This window comes from Lepisosteus platostomus, chromosome 1 (assembly GCF_059453375.1).
Source record: "Lepisosteus platostomus isolate fLepPlt1 chromosome 1, fLepPlt1.hap1, whole genome shotgun sequence".
NCBI lineage: Eukaryota > Metazoa > Chordata > Actinopteri > Semionotiformes > Lepisosteidae > Lepisosteus > Lepisosteus platostomus.
In genome coordinates this window covers 39,637,064-39,659,149 of record NC_142611.1, presented here as the reverse complement: position 1 = coordinate 39,659,149, position 22,086 = coordinate 39,637,064, and the positions used below count along the sequence as shown (strand labels likewise).

The 22,086-nt window shown below is 33.6% G+C and overlaps 1 protein-coding gene across 1 annotated transcript; it reads right to left on the bottom strand.

The window, feature by feature from the left end:
- Positions 1-9,281: 9,281 nt before the first annotated feature.
- Positions 9,282-22,072, bottom strand: nkx3-2 (NK3 homeobox 2). The gene is made up of 2 exons (XM_088628420.1): positions 21,407-22,072; positions 9,282-20,520 (listed from the first exon to the last, which is right to left on the bottom strand). Exons 1-2 carry the CDS (start codon positions 21,807-21,809, stop codon positions 20,084-20,086), a joined length of 840 nt encoding a protein of 279 aa, XP_088484546.1. The 5' UTR covers positions 21,810-22,072; the 3' UTR covers positions 9,282-20,083.
- Positions 22,073-22,086: the final 14 nt, after the last annotated feature.

Genomic DNA, 22,086 nt, shown 5'->3' with positions numbered 1-22,086 from the left:
TTTTTCCCAGGAGGTCTCCCATCCAGGTACTGACCAGGCTCACACCTGCTTAGCTTCAGTGGGTTGCCAGTTGTGAGTTGCAGGGTGATATGGCTGCTGGCAATATTGCCAGCAGCCAATATATTCCAAGGAGAAGTTAAAATCTAAGAATATGAAAAATGAAGAAAAAAAACATCCAGGCTATATTACTTGCTAGCATTCCACTGTTGAAATAAGGGAATTAGATGAAGGACAGGAGGAATAGTAGATTATGTAAATGTTCAAGCATTCCATGCTGTCACTCTACTACAGTAGATGGTATGGTCTGAAGTCACAAACATATATTGTCAAGGTGCAAGAGTCCAATGTTATCACTGTTACGGAAATTAAACAAAATTAAACTGAACTGAAGTAAAACGTGGTTAGAAATGACACAGCACAAGAGAAGTACAATATTAACAATAAGACATTTCTACTCCAAATGTCCATACTAGATCAAAACTAGTATGGACCAAAACAGTCACAAACATATTTCAAAATTATAGAAATGTAGTTTTAAAGCAAAATGAATATATTAGTTAATCTGGCTGATACTTCCATGCAAAGCAACATCTCTGTTTGCCTATTTGTAAAACTGAGTATTTTACTAAAGAAACTGAGTGAAGTATCTTACTGAAAGATACAACAACAGTGTTTTATGTTGAATTTCAATATACAACCTTCACGTTATGAATCTAGGAGTGTAAACACTACTCCACAGATAAATATTCTGTATATTTGGGTTGTTCAGAATTTACCACATGCTACATTTGCCTTTATAAATTTTAGAGAATTTCATAAAACTAATTTATTTATTTTGTAAAAGTATTTCAGTATGCGTACGCCTATAACTTTCATCTAATACTGTATGAGTTTAACAATATAGAGTAAACATAGGAATAACTGTTTTTTTTTTGTCTTATTGTGTTCATGTTTAATAGAACTTTATTAAATGTCCATATTACATACACTCTTTTTTCTGTTAACAAACACTCTTCCAGAATCTAAGAACTCACTGGAATTTTCATTTCCTCTCCCCTCTGGTGATTTTGCACTACAGAGGACCTGTCTTCTGTCTTCAAGAGAGCAGATTCAAAATCAACCTTAGAAGCCTTTGCTTCCTGCTTTTTAAAATATTGCTTGACCAGTTATCTAACAGTAAAATTGGTGAGGTGACTGAGGGTAGCAGCTCAGTCCCCTCAGCTTCCTGGGAAACGTGGCCCAGACAAGAGGCTGCCATTTTGTCTGAACCAGATGCCCTCTTACTGTACATATGCTATAGTTAATTTAAGAAATAATACAAGAATACACATTATTTATAAGGCATTGTCAATATGTAGTTAAAATCACTGATAACCGTTCATTTAATTTTCTTGGGAAATTTCTGAAAGAAAATGTGTTGCTGCATCTCTACAGTCCAAAGGATTCTTCTTATTTTCACAGCTTTTCAACTGTGAGCAGAGCATTTGGACAATCAGCATATCAACAGTGAGACAGAGGTATTTATAATGTTTTTTCTGGTCTGAAATGAAAATCCCATTATTCACTGCAATGAGGGTAAAGAAATAATGTATCACAGACTGTTTGGTTGTTGCTTCTTTAGGAATCTCATAAGTTTTGGGTTAGGAACTTATCTGGTAAGTATCATATTGATTATGATTTTCTCATCATTTTATTTATTACATGTCTGGAGGTGCTTTCTTCACTTTTACAAAGAAATAATCAAATATTTTCTTTATTTACTTTGTTGCTGTTACTTCCCAGGCAGTCTGTATATAGTTTGAGAGCAATAGCAAATTCCATGAATGTAAAGTAACTGCAGTAACTACACCTAATATATGTTGTTTTTTCCCCATTTTGAGGTTAGTGAAACGGGTAAAAAAAGACTCCCAAAAGCACCATTCAACTTTAAAAGATCATCGTCAACCTGTATTTTATTTCATATTTCACAACAAATACACCATGTAACATACATCTGTTACAGTACCATTGACTTTAATATAAAATACAGACCCCCAGGTGCATAACAATAGTTTGGAAGGTCAGAAAAGTGTAATAGTCCCTGTGTGTAATCAATGTGGTTTGACTTGATTTAAGATGCAGTAAGCATCTGTCTCTGTAAGTTAACTCTGATACATAATGAATTTCAAACTTCAACTCATATAATGATACAACAAAAAGGCCATTGAGACCACAGATCTTTCATATAAAAATGTAGTAGAGAGACACAAATCTGGGAAAGATTCAAATCTACCTGTTTAAGTACATTGAAGTCCATCATTAAGAAGTGGAATGTGCATCATACCAAGCAGACACTTAGATCAGCCTGCCCTTCCAGACTTAGCAGCTGGGCAAGCACAAAACTGGTTAAGGATACCACAGTGAAACCAATAGTGATTTTGAAAGATCTACTAAGTTCTATGTCATATATTGTTCATATATTGACAATATCTCAGCCCCTAAACAAAGCTGTGTGAATGGTTTATATGCGTGAATGGCAAGAAAGAAGACTTAACTGGAAATTTCTCACCTTGAATCTTGCTGATACAGTATGTGACAGAATGTTTTATGGTCAAATGAGGCAAAACTATTTTGGCCTAAATGTAAAATGTTAAGTCTGGCACAAGCCCAAAACATAACATCATCCAGTCAGCATCATCCTAACTCTTAAGCATAGTTGTGGCAAAATGAAGTTTTGAGGCTGTATCTCATCAACAGGGACTGGTATGCTTGTCAATACTAATAAAGTGGATGGTGCAAAGTATAAGCAAATGCTGGAGAAAAACCTGCTTGAGTCATGTGTTCTTTTTTGTTTCTTCCTCCTTCAAAATCCACAAGATAAAGGACAAACAAACATTCCGAAGAATGCTCATTGTTTTACCTTAAAGATCAGAGGTACTGTTATGTTTAATTAGTTTTCTGAAACCCCACAACATATGCCAAATATTGTGTATGGATTCCATATCATATACTGGTTTCTCGTATTGTTGGGAATCAGTGAGACATGTTGAGTAGACATCAATGCCAGTCATCCTCAGATAATGTTGACATTCTTTGACATCATGTGTTTAAACAAAAAGAGTACACAAAATATCAATCACTTAGATTGGAGTATCTGACCTGAAAGTTCCATGTACTCCATACCACATAGCACCATAAATTTCTTATCAGATATTTACAAATAGGCTAATAAAATAAAAGGTCACTGCAACTGTACACCATATAGAATGCACTTATTGGATATCTGAGTTTTGTTTTGTAGAGTGTTTCAGTGTCATGGCCCATTCATCAAGAATTTACTGATGTTTTAAAAGGTGTGGAGTAGATGATGCACATTATCAAATTAACAAAGTCTTTGTAAATTGGAAGTGCCAGGAGGAAAATGGATAGTGGTGTAGTACTTTTTGAAAAAGGTCTGGGTTACCTGACAAAAAAAAAACTATACTTTTTCAGGTTGGTATTATCTTTGGCTTTTCTTGCCTGCCTTAAGAGCTCTAAAGTTAATGCCAAAGGGTATGAGTCAAAGCTTGGCAAGTTGCACACCTCCTTTGAAACGGATATCCACCTCTGTCACAACACTGATTTCTCTCTTTAATCTCGAAAACATTGTTACAGTAAATCTGACATCCAAAACGATTCTCTTTCCCCCTCCACAATTTTAAACAATAATTTAATTTTAATGTTTCAACAGTACTCTTGTCACAGGCCTAACTTTTCTTAAGATTCTGTAAGGATATCTCCACTTGGATAACTAATTTGGTGAAAAGCCATACTCTGTACTTGGCTCTAAATCTAGTTTTTTGGCAAAACAGTTCAGCCATCTTTATGCTGCCATTCCAGAGTAAGGTGAGCATTGATCATTTTCCAGAGCTACTGGGGCAGTTGCAATACATTGGGCCATGTGACTTTTCAAAGCATTTTCAGGGGTAATCATAAAAACTGCAGAAGCATAGAGAAGTAGGATATCACTTTCCTACAGGCATATAAGTGTAATCATATGATTCTACACTAGATTTTCTCCTGAATGTCTTGAAAAAGTATCATACTCTGTTTAAATACAGTGTTATTTATTTTTCATTTAAATTCATGCCTGCAGACTTTCTAGTTTAACAGACTGACTAGTTTTACTTTGAGTATTTCCACCTGCAGTAAGACAAGTTGGTTTACATTATAAAAACACATGCCCTCAGTAATATCTCTATTAAATAACGTAAAATGTTATGAAACTCTGATAATGCCTGAAGCCTGAACGACTCTACATGCAAATGATCACTTCTATTCCACCAGATAGCTGAACCAGTATGTCATTTATACTATACTTTTATAAAATATCAACACACATTTTAGGGACTATCTAACATTTCAACATGCTAGTAAAGAAAAGTGAGTTTCCTTTATAAAATGGCAATAAACAGTTGTTTTGGTGGTGTCCATGGGGATTTTCCTCTCAGTTTTAGAATTTCAAGACGTTAACAATGTCATCATGGAATTTAAATTAAATGATGCTATAAAGGTTTTATTTAAAAAAGGGTTGATTTTTTTATTCTAAATACATCTTTGCAGGTCCCAGTGTTACAGTCATGAGTTCAGATTAGCTGTAAATAAAGAAGATTGAGAGGAGACCATTAGTCTGAGTGCCTTCATTGCCCCCACATTTATTTAGCATCTTACTTTGTTACCAGTCTCCCACTGCACTGCAGCGATGAAGAACTGGTAACCGACAGTGGCAACAATTTTCCTCTCCATTGTATTATACAATTCATAATATATTATACATTTCACAAAATCATATGGATTTTATGAAAGCTTATGAATGGAAAAACAATGTTGGCCTGCTGTATTATTTTGTTTCTGATGTGTTCATTTTAATTTTTCTAATAACTCTGCTTGATAAATGACATTTACCGTATCATTAATTAAAAATTAACATCATGTGTAGCTTGGGGCAGATAATACTTTACTTGTTTGGACAGTGACTATTCTAATTTCAAAATGAATAGAAACCCATGTCATTGTTATAAATTATGTGGTTGGCTATAATTCACCTGTTTTAAAACTATTTTTCAAATTTCTCCAAAAAATTGCAATAAGCCTGAAAATTGATTTAGCATCTAATGCATCAAAGCACGTTTTTCTTTTACCCCTCCAATACTACCCCACCTTAAGAGGACATCTTCAAGCTTTGCATAATTAAGACATTCTTTCTCAGGAAGAGACTTGTGAAGAACTAGTTCTGGGAATGCTATCAATTTATTTTCCTTAATAACATCCTGAATTACACTAGTACCTACCCTATCCATCTCTAGCCAATAAATTGGTTTTAAAGTTACTAAAAACTTTGGAGATCTGAATAGAAGTTGATTAAAACATGAAGGTGCATTAAAAGACATGATTGTTACAGTTTTTTAAAAATAAACAATAAAGAAATCGGCATATAATTAAAAGCTGCTGGGCATACATTACTATTGTAAGGCTTTCTAAGCTAATGCTCTTTCCATGAGCTGTATATTTTTCAATTATTACCCAGTCTATTGTTGAACCTGGATTAGATCTTTCCCTTAGCTGAGATTAGCCAATAGCTAAATAGTCATTGTAAAAGTCAGGAGTCCACCTTTGCTCATAGCTGCTCTGATGAGCATCTTGATTTCTTTCCTCCCCAAAATGAAATTTTAGGTATTACATAATTTCTTATGAATTACTACCAAACCATAATTTACTTAAATGATTACCATCATTTTAATAATTGTAGTCCTGCACCATAAAGTGATAGGTAGATGCTTCCATCTGGCCACATTAAATTTAATTTGATTTAGCATTTCTTTAAGATTAATGCTTTAGGTTTCATTAATTTGTCCTGAAGAAGCAGATATGCTATCTCAGATTTTATTCGCAATCAGAGATAGCATTTCTCCTTTTCCAGTTGTACTAGATATACAAACTATCACAATGTGAAAAATTAAGAGGAAGAAATTCTGACTTATCCAAGTTTACTTTATATCAGTGTGATTTACAAAAGCTGTTAATAATGTAGACTACCACTGAAAAGGACTTGGGTACATCTAAAAGATGTATAATTACATCATCCGAATATAGTGAAATTCTGTCCTTTTTTTTAAATATACCTCTATACCCTTAACCTGCGCTGATGCTCTAACTTTGCAAGCTAAGGCCTCTATGGTTAAATTAAAAAACAAATGTGAGAGGAGGCAGCCCTTTATAGCTTCTCCATACAAATTTAAAGAACTGTCAGTGCAATTATTAGACATTATCAATACTTGCAGCCTAATATACAAAATTTGAATCCATGACGTGTTGTCATTTCATTGATAAACTTGAAAGTCTCTACAGGTGTATTGTGTACAACATACACATAATCTAAAATCTTAAGAGTCCACGGTGCTGAAAGAAACCTTTCAAGATTTTGAAGACGTCAGGAAATAGATCGAAAAAATCTTCAAAAGTTTGTAAGATATCACAAAGAAAGCATTTTAAATTATGTCAGTTGGCTCAGGTAACTAGATCGCAGATAATAATCAGTGTTAGTCTAAACCCATTTTATTTTCATTTTCTACACAGATTTCCAGGGTTCGGAACAGAAACACTGTAGAATGCAGTAACTGTATTGTTCCAAAATGTATTGCATCTTCTGTAAGACACACATGAGCTTAGATTGTTAAGTAAAAGTACTCTTACATTGAAGAGAGAAAAAAAGACTTCCAATTTTTCATGACTTGCTGAAAGTTTAGACTCGGGTATTGTTCACTCCAGCAAGGAATTGGAGGTGTCTGATAAATCTTTCCCATCCTGCTTTTACATCACTTTACCATCTTATTTTATTTCTATACAAGCTATATAGACATGTTGCCAAATGAATTAAAATTCTGTAGCAATATTTGAATTAAAAGAATAAGAAATTGTGTAAATGACATATTTATCAGTATAGGAATAACTAACTAATAGGTTTATTCCGTGCTGAAAAGAGAAGAGAGAAAACACAACGTTTTGGCTGTGAAGCCTTCTTCAGGTATGAGGCCAGTATCTGTCTTGTTATGTCATCATGCAGTTCTTTTAAAAAACTGCATACCTTGAAAGGTGCAGATACACTATTTGAGCAATATATCCAATCTGATATATTTGTGAAAGCTTTAAAATAGTTGGGTGTTATCGTCTTCTTTTTGCTGCCTTTTTTAAAAAATCCTCAGTAATCTGGCTAAAATGACTACCATTTTTTGTTTATATTTTTGTACACATGAAAGGCATTTAGCCAAAATACTGATGTTATAAAACTGAGACCAAAACTGTTCATAAGTCGTCAAAGAGTCCTGGACTTCTGTTGAAATGTTTGACTATTTTTCATAGACCTTCGGGTGATGTGTTCTATTGAAATTGGCCCCGAGCCAACATATACAAACTCATCATATCACAATAGTTTTGCCTTCAGGGCAATACATGCAAACCTGTGATGTTACCACCTCTCTCTCTTTTTTTCAAACAGACATAGAGACAGTTACACAGCTGATACATAAGGCAAAATGTCATACATGTCAAAAGCTCACTCCCCATAATTTCTATCCCTTTATTTTATTCTGTTGATGCATATTTTTGCACATAACCTGTTACTTTTTTTGTTGTTTTCCACATTGCCTGTTGTTGTTTTTTGCACAGTGCCTGTTGTTTTATTTTGCACATTGCCTGTTGTTTTTTTTGCACATCGTCTGTTGTTGTTTTTTGCACACTGCCTGTTGTCTCTGTCTTTCTTTTGCTACACAATTGTATTGTTGTTGTTGTTGTTGTTGTTGTGTTTTTTTTCTCTTTGTACTACTTATGTCCGAGAGCTAGCTAAATAGCATTTCGTTATACCACATACCATGTATATGAGTGTAATGACAATAAACTTGAACTTGAACTTGAACAAAAGAGTCACCCTTCTCTGCTGGTAATTTGAATTGTCCTACAATTAGTACAATGAACATTAAATAATATGGTAATCCCCCCCCAAAAAAAGAAATATTTTTCTAGTTACAAACTAGATAATGTAACAATTGCTAATATGTTGGACCTATTGTCCTAAGGCAATACCTTAGAAATTTAATTCATGGATTTAAAATTCATATGTTTTACAAATGCTAGTGTCTGTAGCACAAAATGCATAATGGAGCATCATAAGCAGTAAGTTATTCGTACCAAGGTTCTTGATTTAACATAAGCATCCCAATGTTCTGTTCCAATTTTATAATCTAAATACAGAGAACCATTTTTACATTATCCCTGGATAAGTGACCTATGCCATTAGCATAATTAAAATACATAATTTGTAATAGTAACATTTTTGTCCCTGAGCAAACATTACATGAAATTGTATTGGCTAGAGGGAAATTATTTCAATATATTATAGTGTAGAACAGAAAAGTATACAGGTACTGACGTCTGAGCTTAAGAGGGAAGGATAGTAATTATGCAGTTTTATTTATGAACATTTATTTATTATTATTTATTTATTTATGAACATTTTCATCAATAGTGTTATTTAGGTTAAATATTGTGTGGGGGCAACATGATAGAAATCCATTGGATGTGTAACTACTTAAACACTCAGTCTACTTTTCAGTTTATTTGTATTTGTAGAGCAATATTTTCATATTTACTCCAGATAATGCATAATGAATTCTGAACCCTATCTATCTGTATCTATCAGTAGTCATGATAATGATTGTTGTTGTTGTAGTTATAACAGTCATAACAGTGGGGATTTCTCATTTACCTTAAAATAAGTAGCTGAAAGTTCTCACCAGAGGAAGGTGTGAATTGGGTGATGTTATGATACAGTGCATTGTGTATGAAGATGGTTCAAATATTTGGACTAACACAAGAGAAAACACTCCGCCACTTTACAATATTGTACATTGATTTATTGGTTGACTATTAAGCATTATGTATTGATATCATGCTTATTATGTAAAATGTTCATAAATGAGTTAAGGTTCCCAAGAGTTCATTACAGTTTGTTATATATACTGAGTACAGTAGTTATCAGTTTATAATACTGTGAAATAGGTCTTGGTTCAGTTTGATAACAAAAAAGGATTATGATGTCACCAGTTTACATATATTGGGCTGAAGCCAAAAACAGATTGTGACATCACATGTTTGTGTATATTACCCTGGGCCAGATGCCAACTCACCATACAGCATGGAACAGCCTCCAGAAGTCTTGGCACCTGAGAGTCAACAGAGCACATTAAATATTCAGACAAAAGACAAAGTCTCAGCACATTTTATAACTTTTTTTAATAAACAATACGTTTGTAGTTACTTACAGTATGTACATTTTCTCAATTTCTGTGTTCTTGGACTACATTTCAGAACAAAAGGTTTGTTTGGTTTGCTTCAGTGGTAGCTAATGGATCATATTTGTAGCTTTACTACTGTTTACAAATGGATCGCTCAAATAATTTGAAATGGTTTGAGAAGAAAATATTTTCTACAGTATTGTATTGAATTATGCAGTCATAGGACTTAGGTATTCATTCTTATGAGTCTAGTTGGAGAGTTTGACTGGCAGTGATGTGGAACATTTAAAAAAAGCATTGCAAAATGTGGAGTATTGAGTCAGAATTTATATCTGATGTGTACTTTATTGTGTTTTCACTTTTTTAAGGGTCACCTTCCCTTTTGAATCAGCAGTGGTATGACAAATTAACATCCTTACTTCATATTATTGTACATTGTAAAGCAAAAAGGAAACCTATTTTACATTTTCTAACAAGGAAACTGACCTTTTGACAATAATAAACACTAAATGGTTAAATTCAAAGTGAATGTCATTATTACAAAGACTCCAACTGCAGAAGCAAGGGCCCTTCTGCATTAAATGCTACATCATCTTTTGTTTATTGTTTATTGTCTTTTTCTGAATCTGATCAATTTTTTGCCAAAGAGAAACATTTGTTTAATTTTAGAATCAATTTTGTAGTTATGATATGTATTTAGATTTCATTTAAAACACTGCTAGCCAACATATTTTGCTCAACAAAAATATTAAAGTTAATTAAATATTAATTAAAACAGGCCTCATTCATATAATTAGTGTACTTTTTATCATGAAAAATATATGATATATATTTTAGCCATTTATATCAATAGATATATAAGTTCTGTTCTCCAGTCTGTGACGGTGAGAGTGAAACATGCCCACTATGAATGTACAAACGTACTGTGAATTCAGCAGTTATTTGTGTAGAACGTCTTAATATGGCACACTGTACATTATAAATATCATACTGAGGTTTTCTGGGTGTATTAATCTTAGAGACCTTAAGCAAAGAATAAGAGAATTAGATACCTCAGCCGATTTTTTTTACTCTTCCTCAATGTGTAGTTGATTGTATACTGGATGATCTGTAGCGATTATTGTATTATTATATTTTAATAGTCTATTGTAATACTGTTAACTTGACATTTATTGCATATCATGCTCATGGTCTATGCATTAAATACATACTGCACTACTACATACAGTATACTGGTATTTTCTTTTTAAACCTTATAATTTTCACTCTTTATTCGTTCCTTGGACTAAACTACTTAGATTTTGGGAGTTTATGTATTATTCAGCTGTTAATCGTGACCGAATAGTGGAAAATAGTAATTAATAATAGGCCTTATCATGACTAGCGTACTTTCCTTCGTTGGTCGAATACTGCCCACGGGCTCACAAAAAAAAAACAGTAAAAAATGTCTCCGGCCACGGAGAGAAGTATAGTGGTGGTGAATTAGGCTGTCGTAACCTGACATCTCTAAATATAATTTCATTAAGTTATATGCTAGAATAAATTTATCCCTTGCTGGCGGAAACATATGGCTCGAGGATTTAAGTGTCAAAAAATGTAGCATTTGAAATGGTAATTTTCTATCATTAAATCTGAAATGTGATCTAGAACAACAACTGGAACATGTCTGCTAGCGAGGGAAAATAATTTTACTGATTAAGTACCATTATGTATGTCAAGCGGACTCTATTAACTTGTATAAAGAAATTGTCCTTGACGTGCAAAATCTTACCAAAAATATACAGGCATTCATAGGATAGTAAAGATGTACTTATAAACTGGGAAATTGCTTTACTATGTTAAAGTTGTAAATCCTATGAAAATAAAAAGCAACATTCATCTCTAGTATTGGGTAACAGAAATATTCGTGACGAATAAATTGTAGCTTTAAACATAAGCGCTTAAATCATACCTTTGCAAATAGGATCTCTTAACTGATTCTTCTTGTTTAGGACTATGCATAGATTTAAAAAATATTAATAAAAATATAAATGCCTATTTATATTTGTTTTGTTTAATAACGTTAAACATATAATGTTTATTCGAACCCTTTGTAGGTTGATGTCTAGCTCAACACGCGAAACCCATGTTTTTGTTTGCTTGTTTTCACACAGGACAAACCGTACATTAGATGTCAATACTGTATATTTCACAGTTTGGAAGGTCAGTTTAAAAATGTGACATTCCTTGTAGTTACATATTTTAACGGTGGGGGGACTGATGTTAAAGCAAAGTGCAATACAGAAACTCCAGTACAGGAACACCAAACCAAACTTGAACGAGATACAGAAAAATGTTACATGTATTTTTTATAAACATAGAACGTATTTTCCTTTGTATACAATATACCTTATTAGGCTTATGTTATTTAATTTATCCTCCCCTTCCATAATAACACCCCCCACATAAAAAGCACACATATCCAACACACCCATACTGTACGCAGACGCGCCCGTTGATGCAGCACTCCTCTACCACCATATAGAAGAACACCATATGGAATAGCGATATGTATTATAGAACTCAGAAAAACACCGTTGCTTAAACAGAATGAACAGACTGTCGCTGATCGTACGTAAAATGAAACAAAAAGGTCTACAGAAAGGACTTGTGCGCAGCACTTATGGGTATTGTGTTAAATACTTCGTGGAGGTCTGATATTTAACTTGCCTTTCTCAGTTATGGGTATCTCAGTTCAATAGGTATCCTCATCCTCATCGATTTTGTTTACAATAATGAGCATTAATATGCTTTAATCTGTTTTGATTAATTTTAAAGTGCAAATACGTTTAAATATTCTTGAATCCCAAACTACATAATGCATAGGAATTGTATTATTCCCTCTCTAACTCGGTTACTGAGTTTAATCCAGAAAACAAACAATGAAAAAGAAAATACATTGACTCGCTGTATATACAGTGACTTCATGTTTATATCGTATGTGACTTCAGCTACAATATGTGTACCTTTCTGGGTCTTACTCCAAAGTGTCCATCCTGAACACAAATAATGAAACTGGACGAATTCTTATGTTTGGAAAAACTAATCTTTTATACGTTGTTATTTGTATGGTATTATACTTAGTAGAAAATATATACTAAATCAAAAACCTAACTATGTGGGCATGATTTGTTGTACAGATGAGATCACAACTATATGGAAAATCCTGTCAAAAAAGCCCACATTTCTGATTATATTACTATAAGTGTTTTTACAGAATTTCCTATGCTATTAGTTTTAAGTTGCTAGGAATTAAACATTATCACCAAGAGCAACCACATGAAGACAAAAGGCTTCCGATGTTTTAGAACATGTTTAAAAATCTTACTTTTTCTTAATTCATATTTGAAATCCGTATTATGAACTGTACCATTTTGTGTTGCAAAAAGCGTTTTTGCATTAATGCAATTTAAAAAAAATGTGTAAAAATGAAAAGAATTGCTCTCATCCCTGGAATAATAATAAGAAGAAATAAATATTATTATTGTTGATATTGTTATTATTATTTATTTTTGGAAATCATTTAAATTGATATTGCGGTTTAGATGTTCTTCTACTAGCATTTAAAATGTAGGGGTTCATGTTTGTCTCTATATAAGCGTCCTGATAAAAGATTTAATGAAATGCGCATCGGAATCCCATATGATATCTCTTAATAACTGTTAAAAGGGATATGACTGGAAAATATATTCTAGTTTAACAAATGATTTTTTTCCAGGGGCTGACTCAGTACCGTATATGCAAAATGACGCGAACATCTAGTTTTTATATCTTATATAATTGTGCAGTGTCTATTAAATGGATATAGCAAGTTCTGATCTTTGAAATACGTTTCCGACTGAAAGTATCGGTTTTGATTTTTTTAGATAATTTACACGTACATTTTAATAGTCTATTTCTTTAAGTATTTATGTAAATACTGTATTTACAAAATTACTTTAAATAATTATGCTACCTGTTATAATCATATAAGAAATTATTTGTGCTCTTGCTAGGAAGAAGCAGTCTACGTTTTAAGGTAATGTACTGTATATATAGTAGACTATTTGCAGGCCTGTTGCTATACCTCCTATACCCTTGTATTTTTCTTTTCCAAAAAGTTCCGAAAAGGGTGGTATATTACTTTTGGATATTATTCTGATTATACAAAGTGATTCACGTGTAACTTCTCTTTGGACCGTAATACTGGCTGTAATAATACCGTGAAGAAACTCCTTGAAATCTAACAAAGCTCGATCTGAGCCTGTTTGCACCGCAAGTGCAAAGACTAAATTATGTGATCATACAGAAAAGGACACGTGGCGAGAAGAAAACCCAGCATGTGCATGCGTTTGCTGTCATCTGTATTTTTCTGTCAAAATAGTCCTAATCGTTAGGTCCTTAGTTACTGAATACGAAGGCCACCGTATCATTTCTTGCTGCACTTCTGCTAAACACTTTATATTTTCCTACTACATGTCTTGAAGTTCGCATTCAAATATTTCAATACATAACCAATTTGATGCGCTTTTCTATTTAATGAATATTTTAAAAATCACATGATCATCATGGTGAGAACTTGAGTGTGAATTTACAAATTTAGCTCAGTAACATGCTTATACACAACTGCTCACTGGCCTGGTGTATAGCCAGGTGAGAGGTTTTCATTGGAGTAAATAAAAAATATTCATAAATTAAAGATTTTGGAAAGAAAACAACTAAATTGTCTGTTCTGATCATGTACGCAGTCTTGGATGGGCTATAGATGGCAAGATACAGAGTTGTCGTGGTAAAAAGTATTGATTTTGAAAACGCGAAATTGACTTTCTAATGATTTTTTAGATACGTATAAAAAATGGTGTCATCACTTGTTTGATTGTGAGGGAATTTTCTTTTTTGTGGAATCATCCTTTCTGTATCAGTTATTATATACATTTTAATGCATTGTACATGGTGTGACATGTTGATATTCTTTTGAAAATGTAGTATTTTGAATACCACTTACAGCATTTAACACAACTTTGTGTTCACCTTTGTGAAACACAATCCCTCATATATACAGTATACTGTATATGTTGTTCGTTCTTTTAATGTATCTACTGCATCTCTTATAAATATTCAAATGCCTTGATAATGAATTGTATGTATTTTTGTGTCATGAATGGGATGTCAAATTAAAAAAGCATTGATCATTATTTAGTCTATCGAAAGACACTGCATTTTATTTATTGTTGATAGCTGTAAAGGAAAAGCACCATCTAGTAATGTTCTTGAGTAACAATCACATCGGACAGTACAGAAGTTAGAAGTAGCAGTAGGTTCTGAGTCTTTGATCTTCATTGTGCGCTCCGGAGGCCCGAAATATATTTGGCTGTCACTTGTGTACCGTTCTTAGGAAAGAATAAAAAATATTTTTTGGCTCCTGATAATTTGCTCCGGATAAAGTATGAAACAATACTAATTATTTACCTCGTAATATAATAAAATATACCTGTTGCTGTAATCGACTGGCGTCCAGTCTTTGGTAATTGTTCTGCCTCGAGCCCTTTTATTCCGGGAACAGAGTTAAGGTTACAACGACCCTTACCGACAATAACCGACTTTCACATAATGAAAGGAAGAAGTATACTTATTGCCTGTATCTATATGAGGACGCATTCCACTATTAAGATGTCGCACAAAACGCTAAGTATGGTTTGATTTGATGTTTAGCAAATTCCTTCTTAGTATTTCAACTATGAGTGGGTTTGCCAGAAGTGAAGGATTGTAAAGAATGACCACAATGAGCCTCATTCAACAAGTTATCTGCATGGTTGCTCGTTTGTGCTGTTTTGATTTTGGGTTTGCCGTATGTAAAGCTTCATATTTTTCAATGGTTGTGTAGAGACTGTAGTCTTTGTTTTATCTGATTACAACTGTTCGAAATGGCAAAAAAACATGCTTCAAATAATAATCGTAAACCCCTTTGAAAAAAAGAATCCATAATGTAAAGTTGGGCCTACTTCAGATATGAGACAACTAACTGTATAATCAAAGCGTCTTTCATTATATTATTTGCTGTTCAGTTAGCAATTCTAAATGATAAGAAGTGCCTGTCTGCCGAAAGACCCTAAAAGAGAAGCTGTTCTTGATGTTATATTTTAATAACACATTGCCAATAACACTGAAAGTTTATCACAAGGCGCATTTGTGGTTCTAACTGCAGTTTCATGTTCATTTGAATTGTAAATACTATTTTTAAAGACTATTTACAGTGATTCCAATGCCTTATGTGACTGTGTACACATACTGTAGGTAAAAGACATCAGAGTGTAAGATAACGAAGCATCTTAAAGCCAAAGACCGTGAAAAACGATTTTTGGGGGACTATCAAGTCACATAACGGTGTCACATTGTTACTATTGTGCTCCCCTAAATTTAAAAGTACCTGAATTTCAGCGAGTTTTCACACATTTCATGTGCATGTTGATGGAATGCCTCGACATACTGTAGGTTGGAATAAAGCTGAAATGTAGTTCAGCTTGATCATAAACAGTAAAAAGTCGATATTGTAGTTTAAAATAACGTGTTTGATATTTACAGATTGATGCTCTGAGTGACGAGCATTGCCTAAATATAACAAAATTTATTTTTGAGGGTTAATAAAAGTGATGAGGGTTTCAGTTGCCATTTAATGAACACAAATTCTTGCAACAGATCATCTAATCGTTTTGCTACATCGGATATCTCCATACGCAGGCATGATGTGACTTGGATACTATGACAAGACATGTGGGATGGACTCTGCAGTCCTTTTCCCGCAGACATACTCATTTTACTGTTCATCGCCCTACCGGAAACCAACACGTATTGACTTAAGGTGTTGATTGCCACCATGTAAAACCGATCCGTCTGATGATGATGTGTGACGTACAGCGAAGATAAATCCGTTTCCTTGTCATAGATGATAACACAAATGGTACTCTTACCACATCCTTTAGTTGAGGTTGAACAGTTCCGATATAAGGTTGTTCTGTTGACTTGTTTACATTTCTTCATCTATATTCGAAATGTTGAACTGTTTTTTTTAACTTACATAATTAAATACTCAAACGTACTATCACGTTATGTGATACAATCCCATCAATAATAATAAAACTAAAAACGATAATGGCTTTGTGTTTTATATTAACTGAAGCTAGAAAACAGTTTTCTTTCTCTTCAGCCCAATTAAGCAATTACTCCATCATCTGAAAGACACCTCTGGGACCAGTCCCTGACGAGTGACTATGGAAACGTCAAAGGAATTCTCTTTAACAAACAGAATTTATAAGAAACATTAAAATGTAATAAATTGCTTGGAGTAATTGTATATTAATAATTTAACGAATTTATAAATGTTAATGTATGCTATTGGAATATTGGATCTTAGAATATTTATTCGATAAAATGTTCCTGTGCACTTACATTTTGTATTATACAACATATGCTCACTTAATTCGTGCGTATAGTGTAGTTCTGAATCTTTAAGGATAATTTCAAAGTCATCATGCTGTATTATATCGTTCTTCAAAAGTTTCCAAACTTTGTTTCAGTGTAATAAATGACCTAATGCCATTAACATTGCTATTAAGCTATTGTCACTATACTATACTATAAGTGCCTAGAACATCGTTATACAGTACCTTTCGCTGACTGTAGTCCATGGATTGTTGCATATTTTATTTTCAATATCATCTACACGTTGAAATGGAGATATACAAACCCATACACAATAGAGGCACATTCCTGAAAATGCGTTCCTTTAAAAATATTTTAAATATTGAAACATACTGTATGTGGTTGCTCTGTATCTTTAAATTATTACATCATTCGGAAGATAAAATGAAAACAGAAGAATACCAGAGTGCGGGCATTATCTCGTATATTGATTATTACATTACATTGAAGACCTACTTATCTTTTTGGCCACTAATAATGTAATTGGTTAAACAACCACTAACCACTCCATGAATAAATGAAAGATTAAATGCTCGAACGCACAACGAATGTAGTTTATAACCGTGGTAGTTCTTGATTTGAAGAAAGTTACTAAAAACGTGGAAAATCTGACCAGCAAGCTGACCGCCAAGACTACATTTAAATAACTATTTAATACTTTTATTTAAAATCATATTTAATTCTTCTGTGACATTATAATAATAATAATATTCACTTACATTTGTGCTTCTCATTTATAGATCGTGACGGGACCAAATTAAAATTGACAAACCGAAATGTTTCTTTTCCCTGGGTTGACACATTCCATGAAAGCACAGCTACAGTAGAGCGATATAAAAAACCCAATAATAATAATAATAATAATAATAATAATAATAATAATAATAATAATAATAATAATAATAATAATGTGTGGTTTGACATCTTATGACAATGACCCAGGCTTACATGTCCAGATTAGCACTTTGTTAAAACAATGTCTTGAATATTTATCTGTTTTATCTGGAAAAGTACGAAATTTTGAGAAAATGGTATTCTGAAAACCGATCAATGCATGAAGGTTTAAAATTTTTATAAGAGATTTGAAAGTAGGCCTTTTCTGCTTGCAATTTAAAGTCCTTGAACTCTTCAATGGCAGTCTATTCTGGTGAAGGTAAAGTATTAATATCCTTAATTAAAGTTACATCTTTAAAAGTCAAATCACACTTAAGTATTACGGGTTATTTAATATAGATAGAATAAATATTAAGGACCAACGGTAGGTTTTAACTGTATTTTCACCTTTAAATGGAAAAAAAATTCTAATGGTGAAAAGTTATTTGCGCGGTTTGATGCGTAGAAAATTATTGCTTTTTGAATTAATACATTTTCAATTTTTCTGTAATGCTATAGGCCTATTTAGTTTTTTTCCTATTATTTGCTGAACGGGAACACACCCTCTAAAAATTTAGACATGCAGGGTTTATGCCTGTCAGCAAACTGAAAAGAAAATATGTTTAGTTCTGGCTCGTAAACTAAATTGTTTGTAGTTAAGGATTTACAACAGTGTTCGTAGATTACTGGAAATGGCTTCAATACAAAGACAAAACGTAGTTTATTACCTAAGGGGATATTTTAAAGTGGTCAAATTAATAGAGCAAAAAACAGCTGTCATATAAACTTTATTTGGGTTGCTGATATGTTCTTTTAAGAGAAAGGGATACTAAGACATGATCATGTATGTACTATCGCAAGCACTCACGTCATCCTCCTCCCCTCGCCGCTACTAGATCGTTTTCATACTGTATCCAATAATCCACCTAATCAATAACTCTGAATCAAAGTGTGCTCGCAGCTTGTATTATAGACGTTACTTAATGTAAAGAGTAATCAGACCAATCAAAATGCTTGGCGAATCACATGGATTTACAATTTACTAACTTTAGGACTAAAGAACGATCGAAAATCTTCATTACATTCCTGGTATATTTATTGATTTATATTAAAAGGCCTGGTGAAAATACTTGACGGTGAAAACACCTTTTCTTTTAATAAGGAATCAGTGAACATTTGTAAGATTGCGATATGCTGCCTCCACCTTATTTGAGATCTGTGCTGAATATTTTATAATATATATGCTTTACAGTTTAATTAAACAATTATGTTTTTATGTAGCAACAAGCATGTATTAAATGTTATACCATGCATCCCGTACAAAAATAGAATTATCATTTTTGGTAGCATTTATTTATAAAGATTATGGGTAAATATGTCAAATAGGTTGTTAACATGCAAGCTGTAACACAACGTAATCTTGCCAAAGGCTTCCTAATGATGTTGTACCCTTTGACCTTTTAACATTCTTATCAATGGCATTGCTGATGGCAAATACTATGGATTATCAAATGTAAGAGAACGTAACATAAATAATCACAATACTGACAACAATCTAGACCAAATAAATGATTTCTGTGTCATTGGTTAAATTAATAACATATTTCGCGTTTTTTGTGTAATTGAAAAACAGGCTTCAAAATCAGTAAGTTATAAAGTTGCTAAGAACAGGCCTACTAGCTTGCGCAAAGGCGTCACTAGCAGGCCTATGGTGCGAAGAGCGATGCACTTAAGACCATAAAAGTCATGTTTTTTAAAATTCAGTTTTTCAGTATCATTAGATTTTAAATAAAGACTAAGGCTGGAAACATATGTAGGCTTTATTGCCAACTACTTTTAATGTTTTGCAAAGAATACTTAGCGAGCAGTTATTAGAAAAAAATATATACATTTTAATCAGAATTCGTCTAAGTTCCTTCCACAGTTGTGGATCTCAAGTCACTTAGGATGACCAAATTATACACACCCCATCAGTTGTAGGCTTTTAATTGAAAAAAACAAAACAAAAACTACTTCTACGCGTGGAAAAGTGCTGAAAAGTCTTACCCTCTAATCTTAGTAAGGCAATAACACGTCGAATATTATTCAAATTTCAAAGCCATTGACAGCGCTGTCCTTCTTTTGAAGGAAAACAAAATATAAGATAAATGGATACATTCAGTAATAGTAGGCTATTTTCACCAATAGTCCAACTGAGTCTTTTTTCCTGGTACTGAGAATGAAGTCTTTATTATTTTCTTTTAATGCTATAAAATGCCAAAACATGGATACCATGAAACAGTCTACACTGGGCAGTTATGTCCTTTTTTTCTTTTTGAATCCCAATAAATCAGCTGTCTTTGTGAAAAGAGAAAATAAATAGTACTCAGTTTCAGTTTGTCCGTTTTTCAGATTTTAGCGACGTTTCACTGATTTCCAGCGCAGGCAGAGAGTGTCCATGCGGGCAGGCAGTATGCGTAAGGATAGTAATAGGACGGTTGAAGAGACAGGAGCGGCGGCCTTACGAGCTCTCCTGGGTTGTACTGTCTTTGATCATCCCGGACTAAAACTTTCACTGCCACTTTCTTTGCCGCTGGGGCGGAAGCCAGTAAATCGGCGGCCATCTGACGGCGTTTGGTTTTGTATCTGCGGTTCTGGAACCAGATTTTAACCTGGGTTTCTGTCAGCTTTAAGGAGGCTGCCAGGTCTGCCCTCTCCGGACCTGACAAGTACCTCTGATGGTTGAATCGCCGCTCGAGCTCGAATACCTGTGCGTGCGAGAAAGCAGCTCTGGACCGCTTTTTCCTCTGTTTCGGTTGGTCTGACGATTTGTCACATGCAGAATCGTCGGGGTTGTTTGAATCTGGAAAGAAATATAGACATAGATAAATATCTGTAATGAAATCAGTGCAGTGGTATTGTGGTGCCAACAACAACAGCAGGATTAATCTCAAAACTTCTCAAACTCGTAGTACGTGTCAGGTAGCCCACCACAGGAAGAATGAAATTAGCCTAAAAAGCAAAAGTTTTCTTTACTATTATTTCCGTACAAATTATGTTAATTGCAAACTTTTAGTACCAATTTGTCGTGACGCATTAATGTCTTTATTTTTTCGTGATTTGGAAGAAGAATGCATTTATGAGTATATATTTAGGGTTATTTTTCATTTTACTGAAACATTTTCTACACTGACGTAAATAGTTTTGTGGTTGGTATCATCCATAGTGTTCGGTTTTGTTGCATTTTACAGGACTGCAACATTTTAATATATTGTATAATACTGAAAATACACACGAGAGATTATAGGCCTATCTAATTGCTAATGTTTTGATCAAACATTTGAGTATGGCTTTAACTGTCACTCACTGAAGCAGAATTTAGAAGAAACTGCGAACTCCTCCATGTCATACTTCATTAAGCAAGGATTGAGAAGATAAGGAAATATTTTTTCCCATATAAAATAATTCAATTCAGTTCAGTTTATTTTTATATAGCACCTTTCACAACAAGGTTGCCCCAAGGCGCTGACTCCCTATTGTGAGCATGTTTCAAATCGCCCGGCTAAGCAAACATATTGTTATTGTATTAAAATAATTTACCCCAAGGATAGCTTATTACATTTGTCTATGACCTTTTTTTTAACTTGCTGCAAAAGTAAGCACGGAATTGTATGAGTAATGATAACTGATCGTTCTTAATTCAAAGTCTTGATAAACGGGAAATGTTTCATTTGTAGGAAATCACTTACCAGAAACGTTTGCTGATGTTTCACAATCACTGAGACCGTTTGCATTTTCAATAACTGTAGATTCGTGGTCAGTTTCGTCCTGCAAACTTCTTTCAAGTAACTCTGTAGTCGAGCGGTCCAAATCTTTCTCCGATTTGCAAACCGTGAGTGTCTTGCTGTCATTCTCTTCACTAAGACCCGAGTCGGAGTCATAAACTTTCTGGGAGCTGGCCAGACAAGCCTCTGCTTCACTTCTGCAGGGAGAGGAAAACTCTTCGGATACATTGTCCACTTCCCCGAATATTTTCCAACAGGTTGACCTAGGAAAGCAAACGTCCAAATCTTTCAAATGCCGACTCTCATCTTTTTTGTTTAAAATAGCCTGGATGGAGAAGGGTGTTAAAGTATTGCTGCGCACGGCCATTTTAATGAAAAACTTCTTCTTTAGAATTTTAAGAATTTTTCAAATAAATGTAAATATATTCCCACTCCTACAGAAGAGTAGCTCCAATACGTTCCCTTAACTGGGTTGATAATCTCATTGCGTCCTGAATCTGATTGCACCGAAATTCGATTTTGACGATGATTTCTTACGCTGGGTTCCTCACGCCTTGCAATTCTCTCACTGTCCCAACTCCTTCTCCCTTTCCTCTCCTTTTTCAGACAGTACTGGTATCATTTCTTACCTGTGACTGACAGAA